Below are 25,258 nucleotides of genomic sequence, written 5' to 3'. Positions count from 1 at the left end.
ACTAACACCACCAGAACTGGGTAGCTGAGAAGATGATTCACAGTTTTTTGAGTTCTTTCCTGAAAAAAAAAAAAAAGGTCAGGCAAACAAGAGTTGGGACATTATTTTAGGAAGAATATTTTTTTCTGCAGTTGAAATGATGGTCAGTGAAATTCTCTGGCAACTGTTCAAACTGTATATTTACTTCCTTGCCAGGGAGAGACAATGCATCAATATTTATGGAATTATACAATCTTCTTGGAATCCGAAAAAATGCCAAGGAACTGTTTTTCTCCTCTCGACTTGAAATATCTTTTCTACTTTCTAATTGTCCCAAACTACAACAGTAATTATATATTGTAGATTTAATTACTGACCAAATTCTGGATTTTTGGAACAAACCAGAAATTCTGTAAAACAGAGGACATCTTCAGAGACTAATAAAATCTATTGTATCCTTATACATTCATAACCTAGAATCGGATAAACTGGTTTAAAGTAACATGTCAAAACATTTTCTCTTTAACAAAGAACTTCACAGCCATGCTGAACTTGCAGGTAGACGACAGAATTAAGAAGTACAACTCAGATAGTGGATGTCTATTTTCAGTCAGACAAAGACAGTTACGTAATTTTGAGCTTTCGTATTATGTAAACTGAGCTGTTGATCTACTTTGTTAAGACCTCAGAGGAATATGTATTTGATTACATTTTTAAAAAATACACAATATACTTTATGGAGCTCAGTTTGCTTTCTTCTGTGTTTTTTGGGTCATGCTATAAATAGGAATCAAAATTACGATTATTTTTTTTGGGTGCATTTTTATTCACTTTCGACTCCATCATGATTTTTTAGACCAGGTTGCTAAGTCTGTGGATCATCTGTGTAACAGCCAATTGCACTAAAATGAGATCAGTGACGCAGTTAAGGGCAATGACTTGCAAGCTGTAAGAGCAGGTATATCATGTCAAAGCTGACATAGACCTCATCCTATATCATATGGGAAATCTCAGCTTTGTTGTAAAGCCTCATTAATTTCAGTGGAGACAGCCGCACTATTCCCTAGGTAAGACGTGGACCACAGATGTTCTTAAACAATCCTTTTCACATAGGTATATTGAATCGATAATAAACTGAGCTGCCAACAAATAGCCTGAAATAGCCTGAAATTTGAAATTGAGGAAGAGGAAAAAATGGCCTGGGCATGAAAACATTTGTCCATTTAACACTTAAATACTCAAAATGTTATTGATCCTTTTGATCTTTTGTGTGCGTGTGTGTATGCCTGCTGTACATTAAAGTTATAGGAATGTCAAAAAAAAATCAGGACCATAAAATGTCAAAATATGTGAACAGCTTATTTTCCTCTGTTGCACCCTACTTCTTTTATACCAACTCTGCCCAGACTGCATTTTTATGACTGAGAAACATCTTATAAAAACCAGCAGACTCTTTAAGTGTAGAAACATGACTGTTACTGCTATAATATTGGAAATTCTTAAATACATCTAGTAATAACTAGATCAGCATGGCTAGTGATGTAAGGCATTTTATGTAGAGCTTTGGAAGAAATTATGGAATCACTTGCTACAGGCATCAAGTAGGCCAGAACGTTTTTAATTTTGTGTAGCTAACAGGGAACTGAAACACAGATAAAGAAAACCCATCCTACCTTGCACTGCAGTGCAGTGGCTTGGCAAGAGAACAGAAAAGACACATTGCGTCTTGTAACCTGGACTGCAAATAGCTCTGAAAGGAAAGGGCAGAGGAAATAAATTTGGCAACACTATATATATATGGATCTCAAGTATGGACCATAAAAGGTGTTACTTCATGTTATTTAGTAGCATCAGATTAGACTTCAGGTCAAGCTGTTAAATTTAGGACCCCAAGTTGTCTCAGTGTCCCAAAGATCCCATCATCGTTTTTTAGAAAGCTAGCAGATAAAAGTGGTTAATCTCTTAGTGCCTGGGCAGCAGGAGCTGAGGTTCAGGACAGCCTGTTCACAGTCAGGCCTGCCAGTTCCTCCTAGATGGGCATTCCTCCTAGACCAGTGTGGTTTTACTCAGGTGGGCAGCTGAGCTCCACCACAACTGCCCTCTCACTCCCCATCCGCAAAGGGAAAGGGGGAGAAAATACGATAGAAAAGGGCTCAAGGGTTGAGACAAGGACAGGGAGATTTATCAACAGTTATCGAGATGGGCAAAACAGTCTCAGTGTAGGAGATCAGTAAAATTAATTGCCTATTACTAACAAGCAAAGAAGTGAGAAACAAAAGAAACTAAAAACACCTTTCCCTCATCCACCCTTTTCTACCTCCTCCCCCCAAGTGTCGCAGGGGAAGGGGGTATGGGGACTGTGGTCAGTCTACAGCACTTCGTCTCCGCCGCTCCTTCATGGTCACTCTCTGCCCCTGCTCCACGTGGGGTCCCTCCCACGGGATGCCGTCCTTCCTGAACTGAGCCTGCGGGGGCTGCCCACAGGCAGCAGCTCTTCAAGAACAGCTCCCACAGGGCTCCGTACCACGGGGTCCATCCCCCAGAAGCAAACTCCTCCAGCACGGGTCCCCCACGGGCGGCAGCTCCCCCCAGACCCCCTGCTCCTGTGTCAACTCCTCTCCATGGGCTGCAGCTCAGCCCCGGGCTGGCTCCTGCGGGGGCTCTCCATGGGCCGCAGCCTCCTCCAGGCCACATCCACCTGCTCCACCGGGGGCTCCTCCACGGGCTGCAGCGTGGAGATCTGCTCCGTGTGGGACCCATGGGCTGCAGGGGGACAGCCTGCTCCACCAGGGGCCTCTCCACGGGCTGCAGAGGAACTTGTGCTGTGTGCCTGGAGCACCTCCTGCCCTCCTTCTGCACTGAACTGGGGGTCTGCAGGGCTGGTTCTCACTCCTCACTCTCCCAGCCACTGTTGCACAGCAATTTTTTTCCCTTCTTAAATCTGCTCTGACAGAGGTGCAAACAACCTTGCTTATTGGCTCAGCTCTGGGCAGCGGTGGGACCCTTTGGAGCTGGCTGAACCTGTCTCTGATCTAACAGTGAGCAGCTTCTGTATTCTGCTCACAGAAGCCACCCTTTCAGCCTCATGCTACCAAAATCTTGCTGTGTAAACCCACTACGTGCGGCCTGAGGAGGATTCAGACACCTGCAACCTGAAGTGCTGGCCAGCCTGCCCCTTCCCCTGGGACAAGCAGGAGAAATGTGATAAGGCTGGCACGGACAGAGGCTTCCATCCCCAAGGACCACAGGGCTCCAGGGGCCTCCATGGTTGTCCCTTCCCAGCCCGCAGTGCCTCACAGGCAAGAAGGCAGAGAGGGGGACTGCCCCCTTGAAAGATGAAGTAAGCTTAGTTACTGGGGAGCAGAGGAACACTAAAGAAGGATGTGAAGCTGCTAATCATGAGAAAACAAACAAAGAAAACAAACAAACAAAAAGAAAACATTTCGGGGAAGAGGAGAAGCTGCTCACACTGTGAGAGAGCATCAGGTCCCGCCAAGGCCTGGTGCAAGAGGCGTGTGCTGTGAGGCGGCAGCCATGCTGGGGCAGAGTCTGCGGGACCATCACTTGGAGGGGAAAATAAAATGATTGTGGGACTCTCATAATAGATGCTATTACTGTTTGTTTTAAGCAGAGCGCTTAAGGAGTGACATTGCAAGAGGCTTGGCTTTTGCAAAGACAGGTATGTTTTGGCAGCAGCTTTTATGAGCTACACACGAAGTGTTAAAACTGCATGTGAAAGAAGGGTGCACACACAGTGCAGCAAAGCTCAAGGTGGGACTCATGCCAGAGAGCAAACACCCTCAGCTGCACAGGGAGGGACGTCTGCAGGACAAGCAGCGATTGCAAGCCAAAAGCCAGACACGAATGTGTCCTGGGCTGCAGTCCCCCAGTGCTTCTCATGTGTCCTTGGTTCACCCTGCAATACTGGCCATTGCATAACACGTGGGATGGAAAATTGGATTTGCTTGCAAAATAGAGCTGGAGGTGTCTCTTTTCACTGATTTTCTTCCATGATATGAGTGAAATGGAAAGTGGGAAACATCTGGCTGAACAGCCTGTAATGCTATGCAGCAGCATTGCTCTGGACGAGGCAGTGGCAGGGAGAGAGGCAGTGCTGGAGGGGGAGCCAGGACAAGGGCTGGATTTAGGAACAGAGAGGGAGGGAGGAGACCAGGGAAATGGAGAGGAACGGCTGCCAGCAGCTGCTGGAGTTACTCGAGGGGCAGGAAGGAGACAAGATAAGAGAAGAGGAGGGAGGGGTGAAAGTGGGAGAGAAGTAAGTGGAGCAGGCTGAGGTGGGGAAAGGGCACTCAGAGCCTAGCACTAGCTTACTGCAGGACTGATGTGTTTTAAAAGTACTGCAAGGACAGGGAGGACATCTGACCAGGTTACATAATGTAATTCCTGTGACTTCACCACTATTTGTGCTTCTTCCGACCAGCATGTGATCACCATTTGTTTGAATATCCCAATGACTAAAGTAGTTTTGGATTGCATTTAGCAACTGCACGTAGAAGACTCTGACAGTGTTGTATCTAGATAATTTTCAGGGTCCCCTTGTCAATTACACAGATCCTTTCCACAAGGGATGTTTGTTCTGGAACACAAACAGAAATAGCATTAGGATTTCAGGAGTCTAAAATAGTTTGTATCCCTCGCTGCCATGGAGAAGCTTTCACTTTAGCCAAGTGTAATTTAAAACTGCATCTTGTAGTTGGTGAACAGATGACTGAGACAGTGACTTTAACACTAGATCCCAGGCCTATAAAGAAAATGGACACATCTTGAATGACATTTGTTTATGTCAAAACATGTCTCTTTTTTTTCAGCGTGATCTGTGCAAAAATGGTGGTGCCTTGTTTGTGTAAAACTTCCTATGTCCAGTGACAAACTTACTAAAATTAGAAGGCATGGAATGACTTTGTTTTTGAAGCAGATACCGCTGACTGCTGCTAGTTTGAAATTCTTGAACTTGCCAAGAACTAACTTAGCATCCTGAATTAAATCCCTTAAATGCTGGTATGTTTCAATCCTAAAGGCAAATACTTTTCACCAAAAGAAAATCTTGTTTGTTAATGGTGGTTTTATTGCAAAAGAATAGCTAGACAATTCCAGATATTAGTGACCTGTTTCCCACATGGAGCATCCTGTTTTTATGCCTTATATAAGGCAAAAATCCCTGATTATACTAGAAATACTTCCCAAAATGTCACTATAAGTTGCTAGTATCTTTTTTGAGAAAAATAATGACTATGTATTATGCTCCTGAAAAGTGTCCTATCTTACAACCACTGTCTTTGCATTGTTTGCTGTAGATCGAAGACTCCGTTCTCCAGTACTTTGGAAGCCGTACGAGAAGAGCAATTCTGTATGCACCTCCTGCCCATAGTAAAACTGAGCGTCAGCTTTGTGAGCGCATCCTGAAAAAACATGGATATGCAGTCACAGTCCTTGAAAACAGGAGACTGATGGAAGATCTGAGACATGAGGGCCCTTATCACAGTAAGAATAAATTGACTTAATTAACGCGTTAATTACTAATTGTTAGCTATTGATCTAGTATTCTTCCACAGAGGTAAAGTTTATACATTCTCAATATAAGTAAGGATACAAACCATATTCAAACCCTGCCCAGTTATGCAACTAGTTTTTCACAATTAAATTATTCTTGTATTTAGAAACTTCCTTCTATAAAGATGCATAAGTAATTGAACATAGTCTTGAGAACCAAGTCAGATCACTTCAGTTCCTGATGAGTTCACACACTGACTTCATCAATATAATGAATAGTTTAATAGATGAAAAAAGTACTTATTCAGCATGTTTTAGGCTACTCAAAATTCCACCACAAATTTCAACTGTCTTCTAGAAACTTTCTTGAAAATGAGATACCAGTTTTCTTGGCAGGCTGCACCAAGTACTAGTAAATTGTCTGCACCTTGTTGTCTTCTATTTTAATCTTTTTTCAAAGGCACCTTTTAGTTACTCCATGCCTTGTGTACTTTCCATCTCAGAGTGACAGGACACAGCAGGTCTGCAGGCTTCGCTAATGTCAAATGGGCCACAGAGACAAGGCAGCACCTCTGGGGCAATGTGTATTTCACCATCTATGTGAAATACTTCTGTTTCAAATGGCCACGGAAGTGGGTATGCCAGGCTCATCTAGGCCTTGGAGAAAAAATCACTGTACTAAATTTTGCTACAGTAATCAACTCAGGTTCAGGTTCTGCAATACAGTTTTTTACCCTGCAAACAGTGCCTCTGTAGAATTCAACTTAACTGTGGATATTTATATTTTACAGTCTACCTAGTATCAGTACTTCCTGTAGTATTTTTCCAGTAATTAAAAAAAAAAAAAAAGATAAAAAGATTTTAGGTATTTTCCAGAAACATCCTACAGCTTTCAGCAGAAGTTAGATGTATTGGAAAAAAGTCAGATGCTTTCCAGCTTAAGACAAAGAGTAATGGAATTTACTAATTCCATTTCATGGCAACATAGGTCTGCCTTTAATTTTTCCCTGTTATGTAAGCGCCTAGCTTTAAAGTTATGTTTGAAAAACACAAGTAAGTAAAAGAACATGTCTACATACCGAACCAATGATCTTTTCTTAGAATTAAACAAGTTATGCTTGGAGTTATTTTTCTTTGCCAGTAAATGAAGGCTTTTAATGTTCTGGATGGGATAGAACTTGATAAACCATGTTTTGGAGAAGGGTATTTTGAGCTATGCTTTGTCATAACATTTTCCTAATAGGAGTACTATAATTTATTTAAAATGTGCTCCTTGGAACCTCTATTAAAAAGATACAGATAAAGGACTGAGAAACACAGATCACGAGTGTTACAGAAAATCTATAAAAAGTTATTCCTTCTTACTTGGTATTATTTTGCAGCTCTACCTGCTGCTTTTATTTTTGTGCAGTTTCAGTGCAGTCCATCTTACTCATGTATTTTGAAAGTTCAGTCTGATTTTGAAAGGATTTTTGTTTAGAATGGCTGTGAGCCAAGAGTCTAGCTGAAGTCATATATGGAAAAAAAATTCCCCACAAAACATTCCTAACTTTTTTGTACTGGCCTACTATTAATTCTGGGACCAGTTCTGCTCCTGTTTGAAACTGAAGTGTGACAGCTCTGATCTTCCAGAGAGAACCTCCACACCGGGGCTGCAGCACTGTTTTGAATTTATCACTGCCAGATGGAAATATCAGGGGAATAGTTTTCTTCAGTGGAATTTTTTTTGTTTCTTTCAGACCAACCAAAACATTTTGAGATTTGGTAACTGGCGGGTAGTTGGCTAAAAAGGAAAAGCATACCTTCTTTTTTATTTTTTTTTCCAGGCAAAGAGACTGTGGTTTATGGGTTTCCTATGAAAAATCTGTATAGACGCTTTCTGCAGTCAAGTACAACTTATTAAAACCCCTAATTTTCACTGAAAAATACTTCTGTCAGTAAATTCTTAAGCAGCTTTGCATGATAAAAAGTAGCTGTGCTTTCCCTGTTCCTTTCCAATTAAACCCACGTGAAGGGAAAAGCCCACAGACTGATGATATCTGTGCCTGCTCTGAGCTGCTTTCAGTCTTCCTTTTGTGGCAGCCCTAAATGAGCTGGTTTTGCTGTAAGGTTTAACATATCTCAGTCTGCTGCTAGGATGGAGATAGGGAGATGCTCCTGATTTGGTAGCAGATGACGGGACAGTCAAATTTTGTAGGGAGCTGGGACTGGTACCTCGCACATGCAACTGCTGCTGGGGTAGACCTGTTTAGGCATGGTGAGTATCCCCAGTATCTGCGATAACTTCATAGCAAAGCAGGCAGTTAAAATAAGGCTGGATAATAGCTGATCATAAAGATACCAGGTAGTATAGGCAGGTGTGTTTCATGTCTTGTTCCTTCCTTCCTCCTCCTTTCCTAAAATACAAGAATCTGCTCATACAGGCAGAGCCTCTGGAACAGGTTCTGCTTTTTCCACAGCCTTGGAGGGGGTTTGAAACTGGTGTCATGCAGCCTCACAGAAAAGAATAGTTCAGAATCAGAAGAAAGAGTGAGAAATCCCCACACCTCTGGGCTTTCTCCTTAGTAGGTTTGCCTGCTTTCCCTCAGCCCGGAACAGAGTGGTTTTGTTCTATGAGAGGTGAGTGGGATGGGCCACCTTGGTTCAGAGCACACTTAGGTTCTCCCAGAGTAGTAAATGATAGAGAAGAACCTTCCAAATATTTTCCAGAGTCTTCTGCCTTCTTTTCTGTCCTCCCATCCTAAGAAGCTCTCATCTCTGGGGCCACAGAAAAAAAAAAAAAAAAAAAGGGGGGGGGGGTGTCTGTGGGTCCCTATGGCTCTGTGATGCTCTGCCAACATTTTCACAGTGTTTTTCCCAAGGAAAATTTTATTTCAGAAATTTGTGGCACCAAAATGCCTTTCTGCCTTCCAAAAATAATGTTCCATAATTGCTGACTGCTGTCTGAATCTTTCCTGAACTCCATACTTTCCTCACATGACATCTAAGAAATAAAAGAAAGAAAGAAAGAAATGAACTACTTATATTTTTCTTTTTGGAGCTGTCAGAATTTCTGTCCTCTGCTCCATATGCCTGACTTTTTTGTCAGTGGTGACCCTCCCTTGATAGGCATCTACTTCATTTCTCAATTCTTCACCTTTACTAATACTTATGCAAAGCTCAGAAAACTTCAGGCTCTGAAAAACATGTGCAGCTGTATGCTGCAAAGATGGCCAGACAGTTTAAAATTCATTCTGCAATAGCATACAAAATTCTGTTGTTACAGCTAGCCTTTGGAACTGAAAAGATTCTGCACAGCCTTGATGATAGCTGGCCATGGGAAAAAGCACACCTATTCAGGCTGCTGGCAAACTGAGTGCAGTGTAACACTATCTGCTCCCTGCCACATTAGAGTTTTAATTTTAATAATTTGGTGAAAGTTTGTGCAATTGCAGTGGATAACTTTAAAAATATATATATCATAAACCATTTCCATAGTATTGATTTTACATTATTTCCTATTTGTAGAATACTACAGTGAGCTCTTTGAGCTTTTCTAAGGCTTCTGTTTGCAAGTTGAGTGACATCCAGTGAAGATGAAATTTTAGCCAAAGTGTTACAAAGATTGTTATAGTACACATATTGATTTCTTTTTCTTTTTGTTTTCTGATTTATTGTTCCATAGGATAACCCATCTTAGCTTTGGTCAATATTTGCCTCCTGGGTCAATAATTCTTGATATTTATTTCAGCTGAAATCAATACTAGCTTCACATCATATTCATTCATATGAGATTGTTTGGTGTAGATCATATACTATCCATATCCTAAAACTTACATATATTGCAATGTGTATTGGATCTGAAGTTATTTCCTATTTCCTGACTTTATCAGTATGATTGCATTGAACTCGGTTCTGTTTTTTGCCATTTTAAGAGCATGCTGTGTTTACTTGGCTGCGTAAATTAAGCCCTGCTTCCAGCCACTGACTATGAGGATGATCTGGCTTTTTGCAGATGTGGGAGTGGTGCTTGGGTGGAGCTGCTCAGGAAGGGATGAGTGAGGCAACAGACCAGTGTGAGCCAATGCAAGTGAATCTTGGCTCTCCCCTTTATGTGCTAGGGTCAAGAGATCTGTCTGGCATTTAAGGTGGCATCCCATAGTGTTACTTAGATATTACAGCAAGTAGAGCATAAAGCGTCACTGCTAAAACAGTCTGAATATGTTCAGACATAAATCATTCTGCTGTAAAACGCTGATTTGAGGATTGTTGAATTGTTCCAGCGGGTATGGTTTCTGCTGCCTCCATCCTTGGCTCTCTACAGAGCACCCTGGTGCTTTCTTGCACCCACTGGTTGCTCCTTGGAAAAGGTGCTTTGTGGGGAGCATCAGGAAGCATGAGCCTGCAGGAGCAGGCACAGGTGTGCAGGAGATGTGGAGTGCTGCTAGCTGCGGGTTTCTGACTCTCTCTGGATGGTGCATGACTGGAGAAGCAGTTGGGGAAAGATGAAAGAAAATTCTGCCTTGATTCTATGAAAAACCATTTTTCCAAATCAGTCATTGCCTTTTTGTTTTTTTTAAATTTTGTTTTCTTGAGCGTTCTTTGGAAAAATTGCTTTTTAAAGAAAATCTACATTTTCCACAGGAAGAAAATGTCTGTGTTTGTGCAATTCTATTCACACTAGGCCTAAGAGGCAGAGAAATATTACCACACCAGCATTAGAGAAGCAGAAACAAGGTTAAAAACCATATAAGTCACTGTCACAACCAGGATGAAACTACATGCTTCTTGATGTATATTTTTATGTTGTTACTTTAGCATATTGTATCACCTCTAGTACTCCTCACTGCTCATACATTTGACCAGAGGCCAAATCAGCAGAAGAAACAGCTGAATTGCCGACATCTGGCCAGCAGCAAGGTAGGAACTTGTAGAAGTGCTACTTCATAAGTGCGCCCAGCAATACTTTCCTTAGGGCTGCTAATTAGTCTAAACTACAGCCACGGGTTTCAGAGGCCCCTAAGGCCATGTCTGGTGACTGTCAGGCATTCACTATTTGTTTTCCAGGACTTACTATATCAGCAAATGTAGTGAGAATTAGAGGAGGGGTAAGAGACAGGAGGACACAGAAATGTTCTTAAATGAGTATGAAGGCTGAGACAACTGGGGGAACATATTTGCTAACAAAAAATGTGAAAAAGGCTGCTGCTAAGGAAGAAAAAAGAATAATCTGTACTTTGTGTCCATAGTAAATAGGTCATAAAGTAATATAACAACTGAAAATAGTTTAGATACTAGGAAAGCTTTTGGGGGGTAAAGCCAGTGAAGTAATCACAAGCATTCCCTGGAGCTGTGGAGCATCAGTTCTTAACGGTCTTTAAAAAAATAAGTAAGGAGATTTTATTGGGTCAAGTGTGTTCCCTTGTGGGGAAACAAGATGGACTCATAGACCTCTTGAGGTTTATTGACTAGCCATAAGAAAATGAGGTAGATAAGAAACCGAGCAGGGAAAATGCATTGATTTCTAAACCAGGTGGAGAGATTCCAGGTACAAATCACCTGTGAGTCAGGGCTTTAACTGAGGAACAAGCAACATGTAGTTTGCAGCATCTTCTTCTGCATCTTCTTAAAATGCAAAACTTCTTGAAGGAAGGAAGGAAGGAAGGAAAAGAAAGAAAGAGAGAGAAAGAGAGAAAGAAAGAGAAAGAGAAGGAGAGAAGAAAGGAAAAAAGGAAGAAAAGGGAGAGAAGAAAGGAAGAAAGGAAGGAAGGGATGTCTATGAGAAAATATTCCTAAAAGGAGGGGAGAAAAGGGGAAGGGACCAAAATCAGTGGTGCATACAGTTAGGCCAGCTAAAGTTGGAGAAGGTAGAAAGCAAATGACATATTCTGAAATACAAATAGTTTTCATGGGTTGGTATGTAAAAATCAGTCCTAAGAGAACCAAATTTCCTCAAGTGAGTGGTTATCTATGGAGTTTGAAATTCATTAACAGGAATAGGTAGCATTAGTTCTAACTTCCATTTCATTTTTTACTTTTCATTGTTCAGAGTTAGTAAGAAATATGATTTGCTGTTTTCTACAGCCTCAGACAAGTTTCCATGAAATCCAACTAACTTTAGCAAACAATTATAAAGAGTAAAGGCCTCAAGGAAAATTGCTGGTGTGTTCTGTAAACATCTGGTTGCCATTTTCAATTACAAGGACCAACCCACTGAAGGAAGCAGTTTAGTTTTTTTGGAACAGAAATGAGACACTGGGGTTTTTGTTCTTTTTCGTAGTGGAGAGTAAAGGAAATGTCAGGAATAGAGAGGTCACTAGATGCTCAGCTTTTATAAATACAAAAGTCTCTGAGAAAATTAAAGTAAATTGAAATCAGGTTCTGAAAGTGTAAACAATCCTGTGGAGGTAAGGTTAAATAAGCAGGACTCGAGATCCTAGCATGCCAGCAAAAGCACAAGATCATTCCATCATAAATAAGCCATTTAAAATATTGTGCCAAATAATAATGATGAGGCTAGCCACAGAAGTATGTTGTGTGTTACAATACAAATACATGCATATACACATATCTAGCAGATGTAATTGCTTTTCCAAAAATCATTTTTGTTAATTCTCGGTACAAGTATACAGTATACAAAACAGTTGGTTTCTTAATGCAAAATACATGTCATGTGAGTCCTGCACAAGGTTTTGACAAGTAAAACATACATTTCAGAGGCATTCTTTTTGTATGTTGTTAAGCAAGGAATTCCTTAAACAAGCAAAATACTTAGAAATGTGGTTATCCTCAGAGCATACTGAATTACAAGCATACTTAATGTTTGTTAAATTTGTTCTGCTTCCTTAAAATGATAGTTCGTATAGTTTTAGGAAAAAAAAATGTATACCAGAAACATGTACTGTCTTGATCACTTTTTAATTTTGCTTTTTGAAATTAAGCCTGGCTATTTGCTATGCAGTTGAAAGTGGCTGCCTAATCTCATGCCACAGGCATCATTGGTTGCAACACAAGACAGATTAGTTTCTGGCATACCCAGATAAATGCTGTTCTCTAGCGTGATGCTGTGGTTTCTTGTTAGACAATGTAAAGGCATTGTATATTTTTCAGAACAATATGTATTCTCCTTCCTAATTATTAGCAGAACATATTCATGTTTTCTAGCAGAAAAGCATACAAGCTGTTTCTTTGTATCATTAAAATAAACCCTCTGTAGAATTGTACTAAAAACCCTGGTTCAAAAGCACTCTCTTCCTTGAGGAAGAGAAATTCTTTATTTGTTCATTAATTAAAAAAAATGCATGGCCATTGATCTTTCTAAAGTTAAAAACAAAAGATAGCATTTAGTCATAAAGTTACTGAACATATCTTTCTTTGAATGTTCTTTTTATCCATGTAAACAGAACATACAGTCCAACAGAGAGTGGCATCTATTGAGCTGACATAGAATTTACAATAACTAAAATACTACACACCGATTACACAGTGAGCTAAAATTAAAACTTTGCTGGAATAAATTATGTCATGTTAATAGAATCTGAAAAACACCAGTGTCCAGGCAGATTAACACGGCCAAGGGAAAGCAACAATGTGCAAATCCACTGAAAATAAAGAAATACGAGGTTAAGGGGTAGGTATACAAGCTTTTAAATGCATGTGTCTATTCTCAAATGTCATATGATGATCTAATATAAGTGCTGGGAGAAGCCTTGCCAGAAGCCTGCAGCAGTCCCGTCACAGTAGTCTCTCCAAGGCACTGTTGCGTTAGTGCTGCCCAGTGTTTGGGCTGCTGGAAGCTGTGCACCCTTTCTGAGGCACTCCCTGGCTGTGAGCCTGGGTCAGCTGTGAGAAATGCGGTGTCTTTTATCATTGTGCTCCCATTTTAGGTAGAGGCATTCATATACCTCTGAAACCAAACCAACATGTTTTGTGTTTGTTTGCTTGTTTGTTTTTTACTGTAGCTGCCACGGCTTTTGTTGGGTCAACAAAAAAAATGTAAGCAAAAAGCTTATATGCTGTGTGTGCCTTCACTGTAATTTGCAACCAGCCCACTCCATTCCTAGGTTCAGATTCCAACTTTCTCCAGCTGCGTCCACTTTCAGCTGACAGTTCTTTTGAATGCTGCATCCCCAAAATGTTCCAGACATCAAAAGTGCAGTAGCCACCCACAGGTTAAAACATGTTTCTGAACATTTCATGCACCATAATATTGCTACACTGGCTTATTTTTCATAAAATGGGAACCTTTCCTTCATGAGGGGAATGATAATTCTACCATTTTGATGGTCATTATACTCCCTCAAAGTTGCTTTTCAATGGAATATTGAATATTCTTTTACTCAGCCCCTGAGGTTGTCCATTTGGATGTAGTCCTAGTTTGCACAGATGGTGAAGTGAAAGGAAGCTTTTCTGACCTACTCAGAAACCAGAATTAACTACCCCTCAGTTTACAGTTGGTCATAAGAGCTTTCGTATTTCTGGAAAACAAAAACATAAACAACAACAACAACAAAAAAACAACACCTCATACAGAAAAATGACACCTCATTGATTAGAAAGAAAAAAATATAGTGATTAATTTCTAGCATTTTTGGCAGGCTCATTTCCTTAGAAAACAATGTCAATTTTTAACAGTAAAGGGACAAAATATGGAAGGGACTGTGATTAAAAAGTAGCAAAGGAATAGGATTTGAAAAGAAGATGAACAACCTTAACTGGCAGCAAGATTAAAAAATAGGCGTTTTCTCAGTGGTGCCTCACTAAGTAAAATTTGTTCAGATTATGACAGAGGGAAGAACATGCTCAATGGTGAATGGTATGCATTTTGGAAAGCTTTAAACAAATGATTCAAGGCATAAAGTGTTTCTATAACAAGCTCATTGTTGTAATGACTTTGTTTCTGACATTTGCAGTAATGCTGTCCAAAATAAATATTTAGCTACAAAGAGGAGTTTCATTTTTAATTTATAACGACTACTAAAAATGTGTATGTACATAGAATGTACTGGGCTTTTTTCTACATTGTGTAAAACAAGATAAATATGGCATAACCACAGTTATTTTACATCTGACAGTAGGACTACAGTTCAATTGATCAGGTTTTGGAAAAAAGAAATCTTAGAGGAAAATGGTAAAAGAAGGCAAAGCTACTTTTTTCTTTATTTTGAAGAAAACCACTGTTCCTACTTTTTTATTTTTTTTTTTTGGTAACAAGGGAAAATAGAAAATCTATCACCATATCCAAGTATTTTGTTGAACAGGTAGATAAACAAAATAAGAGCAAGACCCAGCTATTTTAGACTAGATCAAGAAGTAATTATCTGCCTAAATGGGACTTTAGCATTTAAATATATAATTTTTTTTTCCATCTGGCTTCTCTTATAAAAAGAAAACTCCAGTTTTTACAATGTCAGTAACACTAATTATCACTGGGAGCTTTCTAGAAGTCAGTCTTCAACAAAAAATAATTGAGATAATTTTCTTTAAAGAGTGGGCTGAAGACAAGGACTTTAAATACAGAGTCTGGCACATGTTAAGCCCATTTGCTCTTGGAATTAAGTGTTATGGCTTTAGAAAAAAAAATAGAAGATCTTTGGAGAAAGTTCTAGGAACAGAAAGAAAAAAGTACTGGTATAGAATGTAACTGTAGACCAGTTAGGTTGCCCAGTTTGTGACAGGATGAGGTGTGAGGTAGGAGAAAGCAGATTTTTCCCCTTCTCTACCCAGCTCCATGGCACGTCCGACTTACATGCTATATGTTACAGTACATGTTTTCTGCTCATATAACACTGTGGCATTTCCTGATGACCTTCAAAAGTGAGAGGTCTGACCCTATATTTCTTTAAAATGTTTGGAAAGAAAATTTTAACTCCCTTGTTAGAGTTCATGTTCCATGGATGCTCTGCAAGGTAGTCGTGATGATATGCGTTTCACCTGCTTTCACCACCACATGGCATGCCAGGGGAGTAGAGCTGACAGGCAGCACAGGGTGCTTCAGAGAAATCAGTATCTATGTTGGAAAGTGCCCTCACATTAGCCATGACTTAATTATTGCATTGTTGTGTCTTCTCTGGCTTTGGCTAGCTCATAAATAAAAGGAGTCAAATCCCTAGTCCTGAGGACAAGTGATGCCATGTGGCTCACATCCATGTATCTAAACTCTTTTTTTCTCTGACTGAGGGTGGCCTGCTCTCTGCTGGGTTTCAGGAACTGTCACAGGCTTGAGCTTTTCTCCTAAACTATGCCTGGGGCATTGCATGGCCACCCAGAGAGAAGAAAACAAACACAGCAGATGACTGCAGGCCAGTGGTTGAGCCTGTGTCCTCTCACTGCTTAGTTTAGCCATTCTCTGCTCCCTAGTTCCTCTTTTGCAATATTTTGGTCGTTTCCTGCCTCTTGGGTATTAAGGAATCCGACACATTAATGAGTATTGTCTGTCATAGGATGCCCAAATGATGTAAATGCAGTGATCAAGGGCAGACATTCAAACTTTAAAGTGTGTCTTGGGTTCTTGCAGAGTTGATCAAACACCATCCTTTTAACATTGCAATTGTAATCTTGTTTGAATTAGAATGAGATAGGGCATTAAAACAAACAAACCCATCTACTCCTTAGCTGCTTGCCCTGTGTCTCCTCTATGTCCATGGAAGGGAAGAGGCAATCTTCTCAGCTCTAGCGCTATTTTTTCCCATTAAAGTCAACGATGAATTCTCATGTGATCATTCAGAGAGCTTCTCAGTTCAGGTTCCTCAGGTTTTCAGTCCTGTGGCAAAGATTAGTAGAAAAATTGGAAGTGAAGGGATAGATGGAAAGTATACTCAGGCTGGCAGTTTTCTTTTCTCAGGCAGAACTCCTTCACCCCAGGCACAACTTGCCCACTGAATCGTTTTTTCCCATCCTGCTAGCTCTTTCCATTTGTTGCCTGCACCTCTCTACACACCCAGACCCTTTCTTGTAAGAGTAGCAGAATCAGCAGCTTTGGTCATCTTCCAGTGTCGAAGATGCATCAGTACCTCTTGCTTTTGTTGTAGCATCTACTCACACACTCATCCAAGTTAGAGATTCCCAAATCTGGCAACCAGCAGAGGTAAGGCTGCTGCTGCTCCATGCCCCGGCTCCATCCAGCAGTGATGCTGCACATGTGTTCCCATGGGGCACACGTACATGGACACACCTACACTCCCTGGCTGTGCACGCACACGTGGCTGGCTGCAGACAGCAGTGCACAGGGACACACTCAGTGCTCACAGTGCACACAGTGCTCAGTGCAGACACAGGCGGTGCCTGCAGCCTCACCTACCCACCAGTGCTCACTCACCCACCCGCCCTCGCTCGGCTGCTGCCACCCCGGACACACGGGGCTCTGAGCCCTGGTCCCTTCCAGCTGCAGCACCCAGAGTCCCAGGCACACACTTGCACACAAGATCCCCACAGCCAGGAAGAGCTGGAAATGCAGTTTTATGAGAAGACAGTGCAGGCTGTTGATAGGTACTCAAAAGCCGTGACAAGCACTCTTTTCAACTTTCATTTGACTCACTTGCTCATGATGCATCCTTCCACTTGATAACTGTATGCTGCTTTTTCACATGACTTTGCCTTAGGGTGTGCAGAACAGTGATACTAAATTCTTTCCTGGACGCAGTCCCAAGAATTATTTGTCAGAGTAACTTGGATCAAGTAGCAGTGAGGGTTATCCAAAGGGAATTGTGTCAGGCAGAGGATTTTTTCTTGGCACAGATCAGAATGTAACTCTTCCTTCTTCTCCTTTGAGGCCTGGAGAGCAGAGTACCCACATCCTCACTGCATGGAGCTGTGTGGTTCTCTGCCCTTCCCTGCACAGGGCAGAGTTCTTCTCTCCCTCAAGGCATGAATCTCTTCCTTCTCCCTTAGAATCATAGAATATCTAAGTTGGACCCCAAAGGACCACCCAAAAAAAAATAAAATAAAATAAAAAGAAATCATATCACATATCTAAGAGCACTGCTTCTAGAACACTGTTACTGAGAGTGTTTGCTTCTTGAACTCCAGCAGCTCGGTGCTGTGACCACTGCCCTGGGGAGCCTGTCCCAATGCCTGACCACCTCTGGGTGCAGAACCTTTTCTTTGCACCTCCATGCAGCACGGAGCTGAGGCCTTCCTCCTGGTGTGGGATGGATCCCCCCTCTTTCCCACCAGCCAAGAGCAGAGAAGCACTCCTCTGGTGCCATTTATTTAAGGTTACAATGTATCTGCATGTTTATTTTCAAAGAATTGCACTTTAAAAGAGATGTGGGTTATCCCAGAGGTGGGATGCGCAGACTCTTCCTTCCACGTCCTTGATGCGAAAATCTGGTGATGCTTTGATTTCTTGTCCTTGGTCAGAGTGTGTCCCACTGCCACCTCTCCTGCTCAGCCCCAAGCCCTGCTACCAGAACGGGGACATCGTTTTGCTATTGCCTGTAACAGATGCAGCATATGGACAATAACTTCTTAACTACAGAGCTACCCTCACCATGAGTTTCTTCATCCCAATCCAATCCCTACATATCTCAACTGCATGACCTCCACCCTCCCCATATCACATCATCTCCTTCCATTTTTTTCCTGGCTCTTCATCCCAGTCCACCTTCAGCAGCCTGGTTAATATCCATCTGGCCTTCCTGACAGAGAGTTTCCTTCTACATCTTCACAGCACGTAAGGAAGCACCCACACAAGTGGATTAGCTGAGCTGTGGCAGATCTGTCACAGCTACATGCTTTAGCTATTTACTGAGCACTTCTGTCCCAGAGAAGGTTAGGTCTCAGTCCCACTCTGCTTTCTTGTCTGAGTGAGAAACATGTCTAGCTGCTTTGTCTGTGGTGACATACCTGATGTGTAAAAATACATATGGAGTAAGAATTGCAGCATTTGGGAACAGCTAGGGATGTAAACTTTTATAGCCTGCATACAAATAGAGGATATTGTACTGGATAACTAGATGTTTTTGGTTTCACCGAGGCTTGCTGTGCAGAAAGTACCCATATGTGGAGACCATTCCAGAGTCCTCTGAATATTCATCCAAAGCACTGTGTGTAAGCACAGAAGTGGAATAACAGGCTTGAGTGTTTGAAATGCCCTGATGTGTTTGCCATTGGGTCAGGACTACATATTTTCCTTCTGTTTGCTATTGAACTCTACTGTAGCTCGCAAAGAATTCTAATAGCATATTTTCATAGCTTGAGTTCACAGAGTATTCCATGATAAAAAATACAGGTTGCAAGAGTTACAATCTGAAATAGAACTCAGCAGAAAATTATTCTTAGCCTGACACTACCTCTCCTGATAAACTAAGAACCATCTAATGCACCTGTTTTACATACTGCAGTACTCCTTGCCCCAAAGCTGACTAAATTAACTATTGAATGTACTTTACTTACTTTTATTTCCAGTAGTCTGTTCACGCTTTGGTTGCACAAAAAAAAAAAAAAAAAAGCTGAGCCAAGGTAAAACCTTGATCATCCCCAAGGGGGCTGAATAATGACTGTCCTCAGGATTCCTCTAGCCTTTCCCTGGCATCTATACAGCACCCATACAAAGTATTTCGTGAATGAACTGACTGTGTCTAACAATCTCAGCCTCATACATAGAGTGTTTTTTGTTGTTGTTGTTTTGGTTTGGTTTGGTTTTTACACTTCTAATATTTCACTGTAATTAACACGTAAAAAGATTTCAGCCTAATTTGACTAGTTAAACAGGTGGTTACTGGGCATTATGGAAGAGTATAGTCAGTCTCAACAAGTAGCACGGAACATGCTGTGTGAAACAGTGAAAGCTTTACACGTGGAAAGATGAACAGCTGCCTTTCAGACCAGTTCAGAAAATATCAGAAACATGACCATCTTTTCCTGCGCTATCTTCACTTATCAAAGTGATCATTTCTTAATTGTGGTGGTAGTGAGTTCAAACTGGTGATAGCTCATGACTATCAAGAGCCACATTTAAAGAAAAATGTAAATACCTCAGATAACTAATTCTTTAATTCCTGAAAACCTAGAGATGAGACATTCTTTTAGGAAGAGCCCAACACACAAAACAGGGACACTAAAATCTTTTTAAATCCCAGATTATTAACAAAGAGAAAGCATTCAGTCCAACAATCAGCATTCTGATCTTTACACAAGTGAGACGGCTGAGCTGCCATAACCAGAAATAGGCTTCAAAGGATATTTTCCCCTGGAGTGCTTTCAGTCAAGCTCAGATCTTCAGAGGTGTGGAATTCCCACATCCCCCAAACAGCCTGCCTAATGCTGCTGCCCTGTGAGATGCTGGGGGACATAAAATTCAGCCTAGTGTAGAGAGGCAGGCAACAAGGCTTTAATTTTGTCTTTCAGACATCTGGTAGCTCTTCTACTCTATACTCTTGACTACCAAATTGTTGGCTCCCTATAAACTGATTATATTGCAGGGCTGCAGCCTGCTTTGTAAGATGTTTCGGTCTGTCATTGCAAATCTGGATTTGTGCACAAACAGCTACTTCCATAAGTAAGTGCTTCCTCACCAAACTCAGTTCAGTCTGTACTCCCTGACCGTCCAGGAGCAGTGTTTTTTTTTTTTTTTCCCCTCTACAGACTATGAGGAGCCATGATACTTGACACTAAAACTTGCAATCATTGTATTTTTCCTTAAAGATAAGGATTTCAACATGCCAAAAATATGTTTGTATTGTTTAATATTTTATAACCTGAAAGAATACTTCTTTCTGAAAAACTTGTTTTCAAGTCCATACAGCATAGAGTTGCCTGAAAATATGTTTCAAATAGAGCAGAAGGGAAATTCTTTTAAAAATATGTCATGTATAAATCCCAGGATTTCCCTTGGCAGAAGTTCTATAGCCACCTAAAGTAACTTATTCCAGTACTTCATTCTTGCACTTAGAAATTTTTCTTTATATAATCTTTACTGTGAATTAGAGAGGACAATTGATTTCAGGTAAGTAAATATTTATTCTGTGAGAAAGACATCTCCTATCTCCTTTACCTGATTTTAGAGAAAACATCCAAAAAAAAAATTCTTTTGATCTTCATCATGGTTCAAGTGTGTGATGGATTTACCCCGGACAGCAACTGAGCACCCAGCAGCCACTCCTTCCCTCCCACTGCAGCAGAATGGGGGAGTCAATCAGAAAAGCAAAAACAAGATAAAGACAGTTTAGTAAGTGAAAGGGGGAAAAAAATGGTGTGGGAGGAATAAAAGTGATGCAAAAGGCAATCACTCATCACTTCCCACAAGGAGAACGATGCCCAGCCATTTCTCTGGAACTGGAGGTTATGTGGTATATATATATATATATGTATATATATATATAAAACTGGAGTATATATATATATAACTGGTATATATATATATATAACTGGAGGTTATGTGGTATGGAGCATCCCTTTGGTCAGCTGGGGTCAGCTTTCCCAGCTGTGTCCCCTGCCAGCCTCCTGCCCACTCCCAGCCTACTCACTGGGGGTCAAAGTGAGAAACAGAGGGGGCACTGGCACTGTGCAAGCTCTGCTCAGAAGCAGATAAAACATTGGCATATTTTCACACTGTTTTAGGCACAAATCTAAATCACTGCACCATATTGGCTGCTAGGAAGATAAACTCCATCCCATCCAGAACCAGTACAAGGTGTTCCAAAACCTATGTGGTTCTTGTAACCCTTCACCGAAACCATGCTTTCCAAAACTGGGGAACAGTGTTACTGGTGGGATGTGACCAACGCCGACTGGAGCAGAATGGTCACCTCCCATTTCTTGTTGCCTCCTGTTTCTTGTATATAGCATTCATAACCAGGTTTGGTTGCAGCTCGTGATGTCTGCAAGGTTACAATTGTAATGAAAAGGTCTCTATTATTTAGAATTCTGCATGGCATGGAATAAATTCAAACTACAATGCTTAGGGAGGAAATTCAGCTCTTTCAGTCCCCATAAATCTTTACCAACAACTCAAAGGTTATTTGTCTTTTTTACAACGGTATTATATTGTTGATACAAATACAGTTTATGAATCTGGCCCTTTTCTGCAGTAGTGCTCTCTGGCCATTTGTATCTGTCCATCTGATTTTTCCGTCTGAATTATGTCACTTTGAACTTGTTTTGAATTTCCTCAGGTTGAATTGAGGTAATTTATCAAAATCATTTTGAATTCTGATCATGTTTTCCAAAGTGCTTATTCTTCCTCTAAACCTGGTGTCATTTGCTATCTATAAATACGCTTGCTATTCCATCATTCAATTTGTTAATGAAAAATTTGAATATAACTAAGTGTACAGTGGGGACTTCTGAAGTTCTGCTGCAAAAATATCCACTGTGACACTGTAGATTTTATTTTTTCAAATAACTATGCACTCACCTTAAGTTATGTGGAAACACTGTCAAAAGACTTATTGAAGTCAAATTGTTTCATTGCTACTATTTCCTCTTTATTCACTAAATCAGTTACTCCATCAGAAGAAATTAAACTGGTTTTATGTGATGTGTTCTTGACAAACCAATGTTTCTTGGCTGTTTCTTATCTTATTATCCTGTACTGCTTATAAATTGGTTATTTTTAATAGTGATGGTGGCAAGAGAGTGCAAAATTGCAAATTGACTAGAAACTAAAATAAAAATAAAGCTGACTGGCCTTTTCATTTCCCAGCTTAAATGAAGTACAGAAAGACAAGCATAAACGATGAAAAATGTATTTGATTTTCAAAGTTCATTCATTTCAAAATTCAGGATGGGGACCTTAACACTAAAAAATGAAATTTCAATCTGTGGTATTGAGATGAAACTTATTCACTTGATTAAATCAAAGAATATTTTTCTGTGCATGCACACAGAAGATTAAAACTCCGTGGAATTTTAAGCATGCATTTCCCAAGTTTCCTGCAAAATTATTACTCCAGTGCCATAGCCTGTGGGGATAACGTTTTAATTTCAAAGTTAGGAAAAAGATTACTTCATTTTAGAAATCTGCATTCACCTCCAGAAATTCTTGAAGTTGATCTGTAAAATGTGTATGCTTTAAGTTTAAAACCCCACTAAATCCTCATTTTATTTCTGTTCACTGAGATTTATGACAGCAGAAGACAAAAACTCTCTGCGGAATATTTTTTTAGAAAAGCTAACTGTTTTTATTGGTCTCTGCATTCCCACTGCTGGTAAAAACATGTTTGTTTTTCTCCTTAGATTGTTATCTATTAAGTTGTTTTTTTGAATTAACCATTTTAATTATTCCAAGTAATATGTCAGAGTAAAAGCCAATTTAAACAATGGTATCTTGATTAAAAATTTAATTTATACATTGTGTTGATTTTCAATTCAAACTTATTGCTCTTTGAATTGTATAGCATGTACTTTGTCTGATTAAGATGAGTAAGTAAGTAAAGGTGGTCACAGTGAGTTGGTGTCTTACAGACCGCTGTACTACTTGTTCTTGGATTATCAATGCAAGTATACAGTTCTCAGGTATACATGAGATGTGCATCTGAGGTACACAAACACTTTTTAAGCTGGAACTGCAAGACAGAGCTACAAAGACTGCTACATTTGCCTACTCAATCTTTTAAGTTTCCATTTTAACCAGTAAGTTGCTCTAAGAATGCTGTCACTTCTATTGAAAATTCAGGATGTTATGGTCTTGCTGGGTTTGTTGCTGAGTTTAGTTGGACAATTTCTAGGCACAGCCTCCACCTAAAGTTACACAAATGTAAATATGTAAACTGATGCTGCAGCTTTTACATCAGTTCTGTGCAGGTGTTTAGATCTGGCTCTGTAGAAGAGCTAGATCTTTTCGTGTGTCAGTTGAATTCCTCAGAGGATGTGATTTCTTTGTGATATTAACCCTGCTTGGGAGAGGATTCTCATTTAGAGAGGTATATTGGCAAAATTAAAGTCTTATTAGTATCATTTGTGTAATTTAGAGGACAGGAGGGTGAAAGAGATGGAAAAAGATGGATGAATAGAATCACAGAATCATAGAATAACCTGAGCTGGAGGGGAGCCCCAAGGATCACAGAGTCCAACTCCTGGCTCCACACAGGAACACCCAAAAATCAGACCATCTGTCTGAGAGCACTGTCCAAGTGCTTCTTGAGCTCTGGTGCTGTGACCACTGTCCTGAGGAGCCTGTCCCAGTGCCCGACCACCCTCTGGGTGCAGAACCTTTCCCTAACACCCAGCCTGACCCTCCCCTGTCCCAGCTCCATGCCGTGCCCTCGGGTCCTGTCGCTGTCCCCAGAGAGCAGAGCTCAGCGCCTGCCCCTCCGCTCCCCTCGTGAGGGAGCTGCAGGCCGCCATGAGGCCTCCCCTCAGCCTGCTCTGCTCTGGGCTGAGCAAACCCAGGGACCTCAGCTGCTCCTCATACGTCCTATCCTCTAGGCCCTTCACTGTCTTTGTTGTCCTCCTTTGGATGATCTCTAATAGCTTTATGTCCTTCTTATATTGTGGTGCCCAAGCATCACATCATGCTGCCAGCATAAGCCAAATCCTCATTAGCATCATTTTACCTTTATAGTGAGATGTAATTCTGTGAATGAACACTCCTTTTGTAGGCAAGGCCTTTATTAACAGGCTGAACACAAAAATTTTGGTTCAAAAAGATGCTCAGAGAAGGGATGAACAGACTATTGTAACTTCTTGTCTTCAGAAGTTACCATTCTCCTGCTTGCCCACTGCAAATGCAAAGTAATACAAGGCAGTAAAGATCATCACCATGAGGTGGGACATCACATTCCTTAACCGATCTACTGCTACTGCATGCTGAGCTCCACTAGTTTACTGAATTTCAGTAGACTGAATTTTTACTAGAGATTTCAGTAACTGTAGACAAAACCTCTTACGTGGAAAAACCTTCATGCAAATTATTAGCAGTTATATTGTAGAAATACTTCAAATGTCCTCTCAAAGCCCACTTGTGATATGAAGTCTATGGGAAATTATCAAAACACTGTGTACAATGAAGATGGAATAATTTTAAATGAATTAATGTTTCTTCTTCTCTAAAACATATTGAAACATGAGGTTTTCCATGTAGATGTCTTGTGTTATTACTGTCACCTCTGTGCTTCCTTTCTCTTTTATTGCAGACTGTTCTAGCTCACACAATGTATCTTGCTTTCTTTTAGTTGTCATTTCTATGAAAAGGATCTTCTGTGATAAACTACAGTGCATGACACCTTGGGATACTTTGCTTGGCCCATTTGGTATTACTGAAATACTAAGAATGCTAGCAATTTTTTGCTTAGATATAGGATTATAATTGTCAAATTTGTAGAAGGAAGACAGACTCACGGTCTCCTGATTACAGGTGTTCATTTTCTAATAAAAGTTAAGCTGTGTGAGAAATGACACAGGCAAAGTCTGAGCTCCTTTCATGGAAGGGTCAGTTCTAGAGCTAAATGAGGCTTATAACACATGCCTTTTAGTTTTGTTTTCCACGATTTTTTTTTTCAGGTGCAATTCATTAGAAATATATTGATACAATTAAATAAAAGTCTGAGTGTTCTGTTAGCCTGAATGTGGGAGACAGCACTAGGTGCACATTGTTTTCCTAATAGGAAGTCTCCTGCTTTCTAAAAATAGGAATGTTTCAGTTCTGATTGTTCTGTACTGAAGTAACTGGCTAGATGTCTAATTACTTTAAATAGAAAACACAAATAGTGGCAGGCATTCAACCCATCCTGAAAAATTGTTCCTAGCAGCTATCTGCTCTACGTCCCGGGCACTGATTCAGAAATGAGCTAGGTCAGAGGGCCCTTTTTCCTTTGTTTTCTTTGGTGCATTCATATCGATCACTCTG

At 40.5% G+C, this 25,258-nt stretch overlaps 1 protein-coding gene across 4 annotated transcripts in view; it reads left to right on the top strand.

Annotated features, from left to right (window-relative positions):
* CPED1 (cadherin like and PC-esterase domain containing 1) overlaps nt 1-25,258 on the top strand; it is a 150,447-nt gene that overhangs the window by 7,221 nt on the left and 117,968 nt on the right. For all 4 annotated transcript variants that reach the window (XM_080590755.1, XM_080590754.1, XM_080590753.1 and 1 more), the window contains one exon: nt 5,295-5,481. In XM_080590755.1, the coding sequence (XP_080446881.1) occupies nt 5,295-5,481 (187 nt within the window). The remainder of the gene's footprint in view (nt 1-5,294; nt 5,482-25,258) is intronic.

This window comes from Anser brachyrhynchus (assembly GCF_964034855.1).
Source record: "Anser brachyrhynchus genome assembly, chromosome: 1".
Lineage (NCBI taxonomy): Eukaryota > Metazoa > Chordata > Aves > Anseriformes > Anatidae > Anser > Anser brachyrhynchus.
This window is presented reverse-complemented; position numbering and strand designations above follow the sequence as displayed.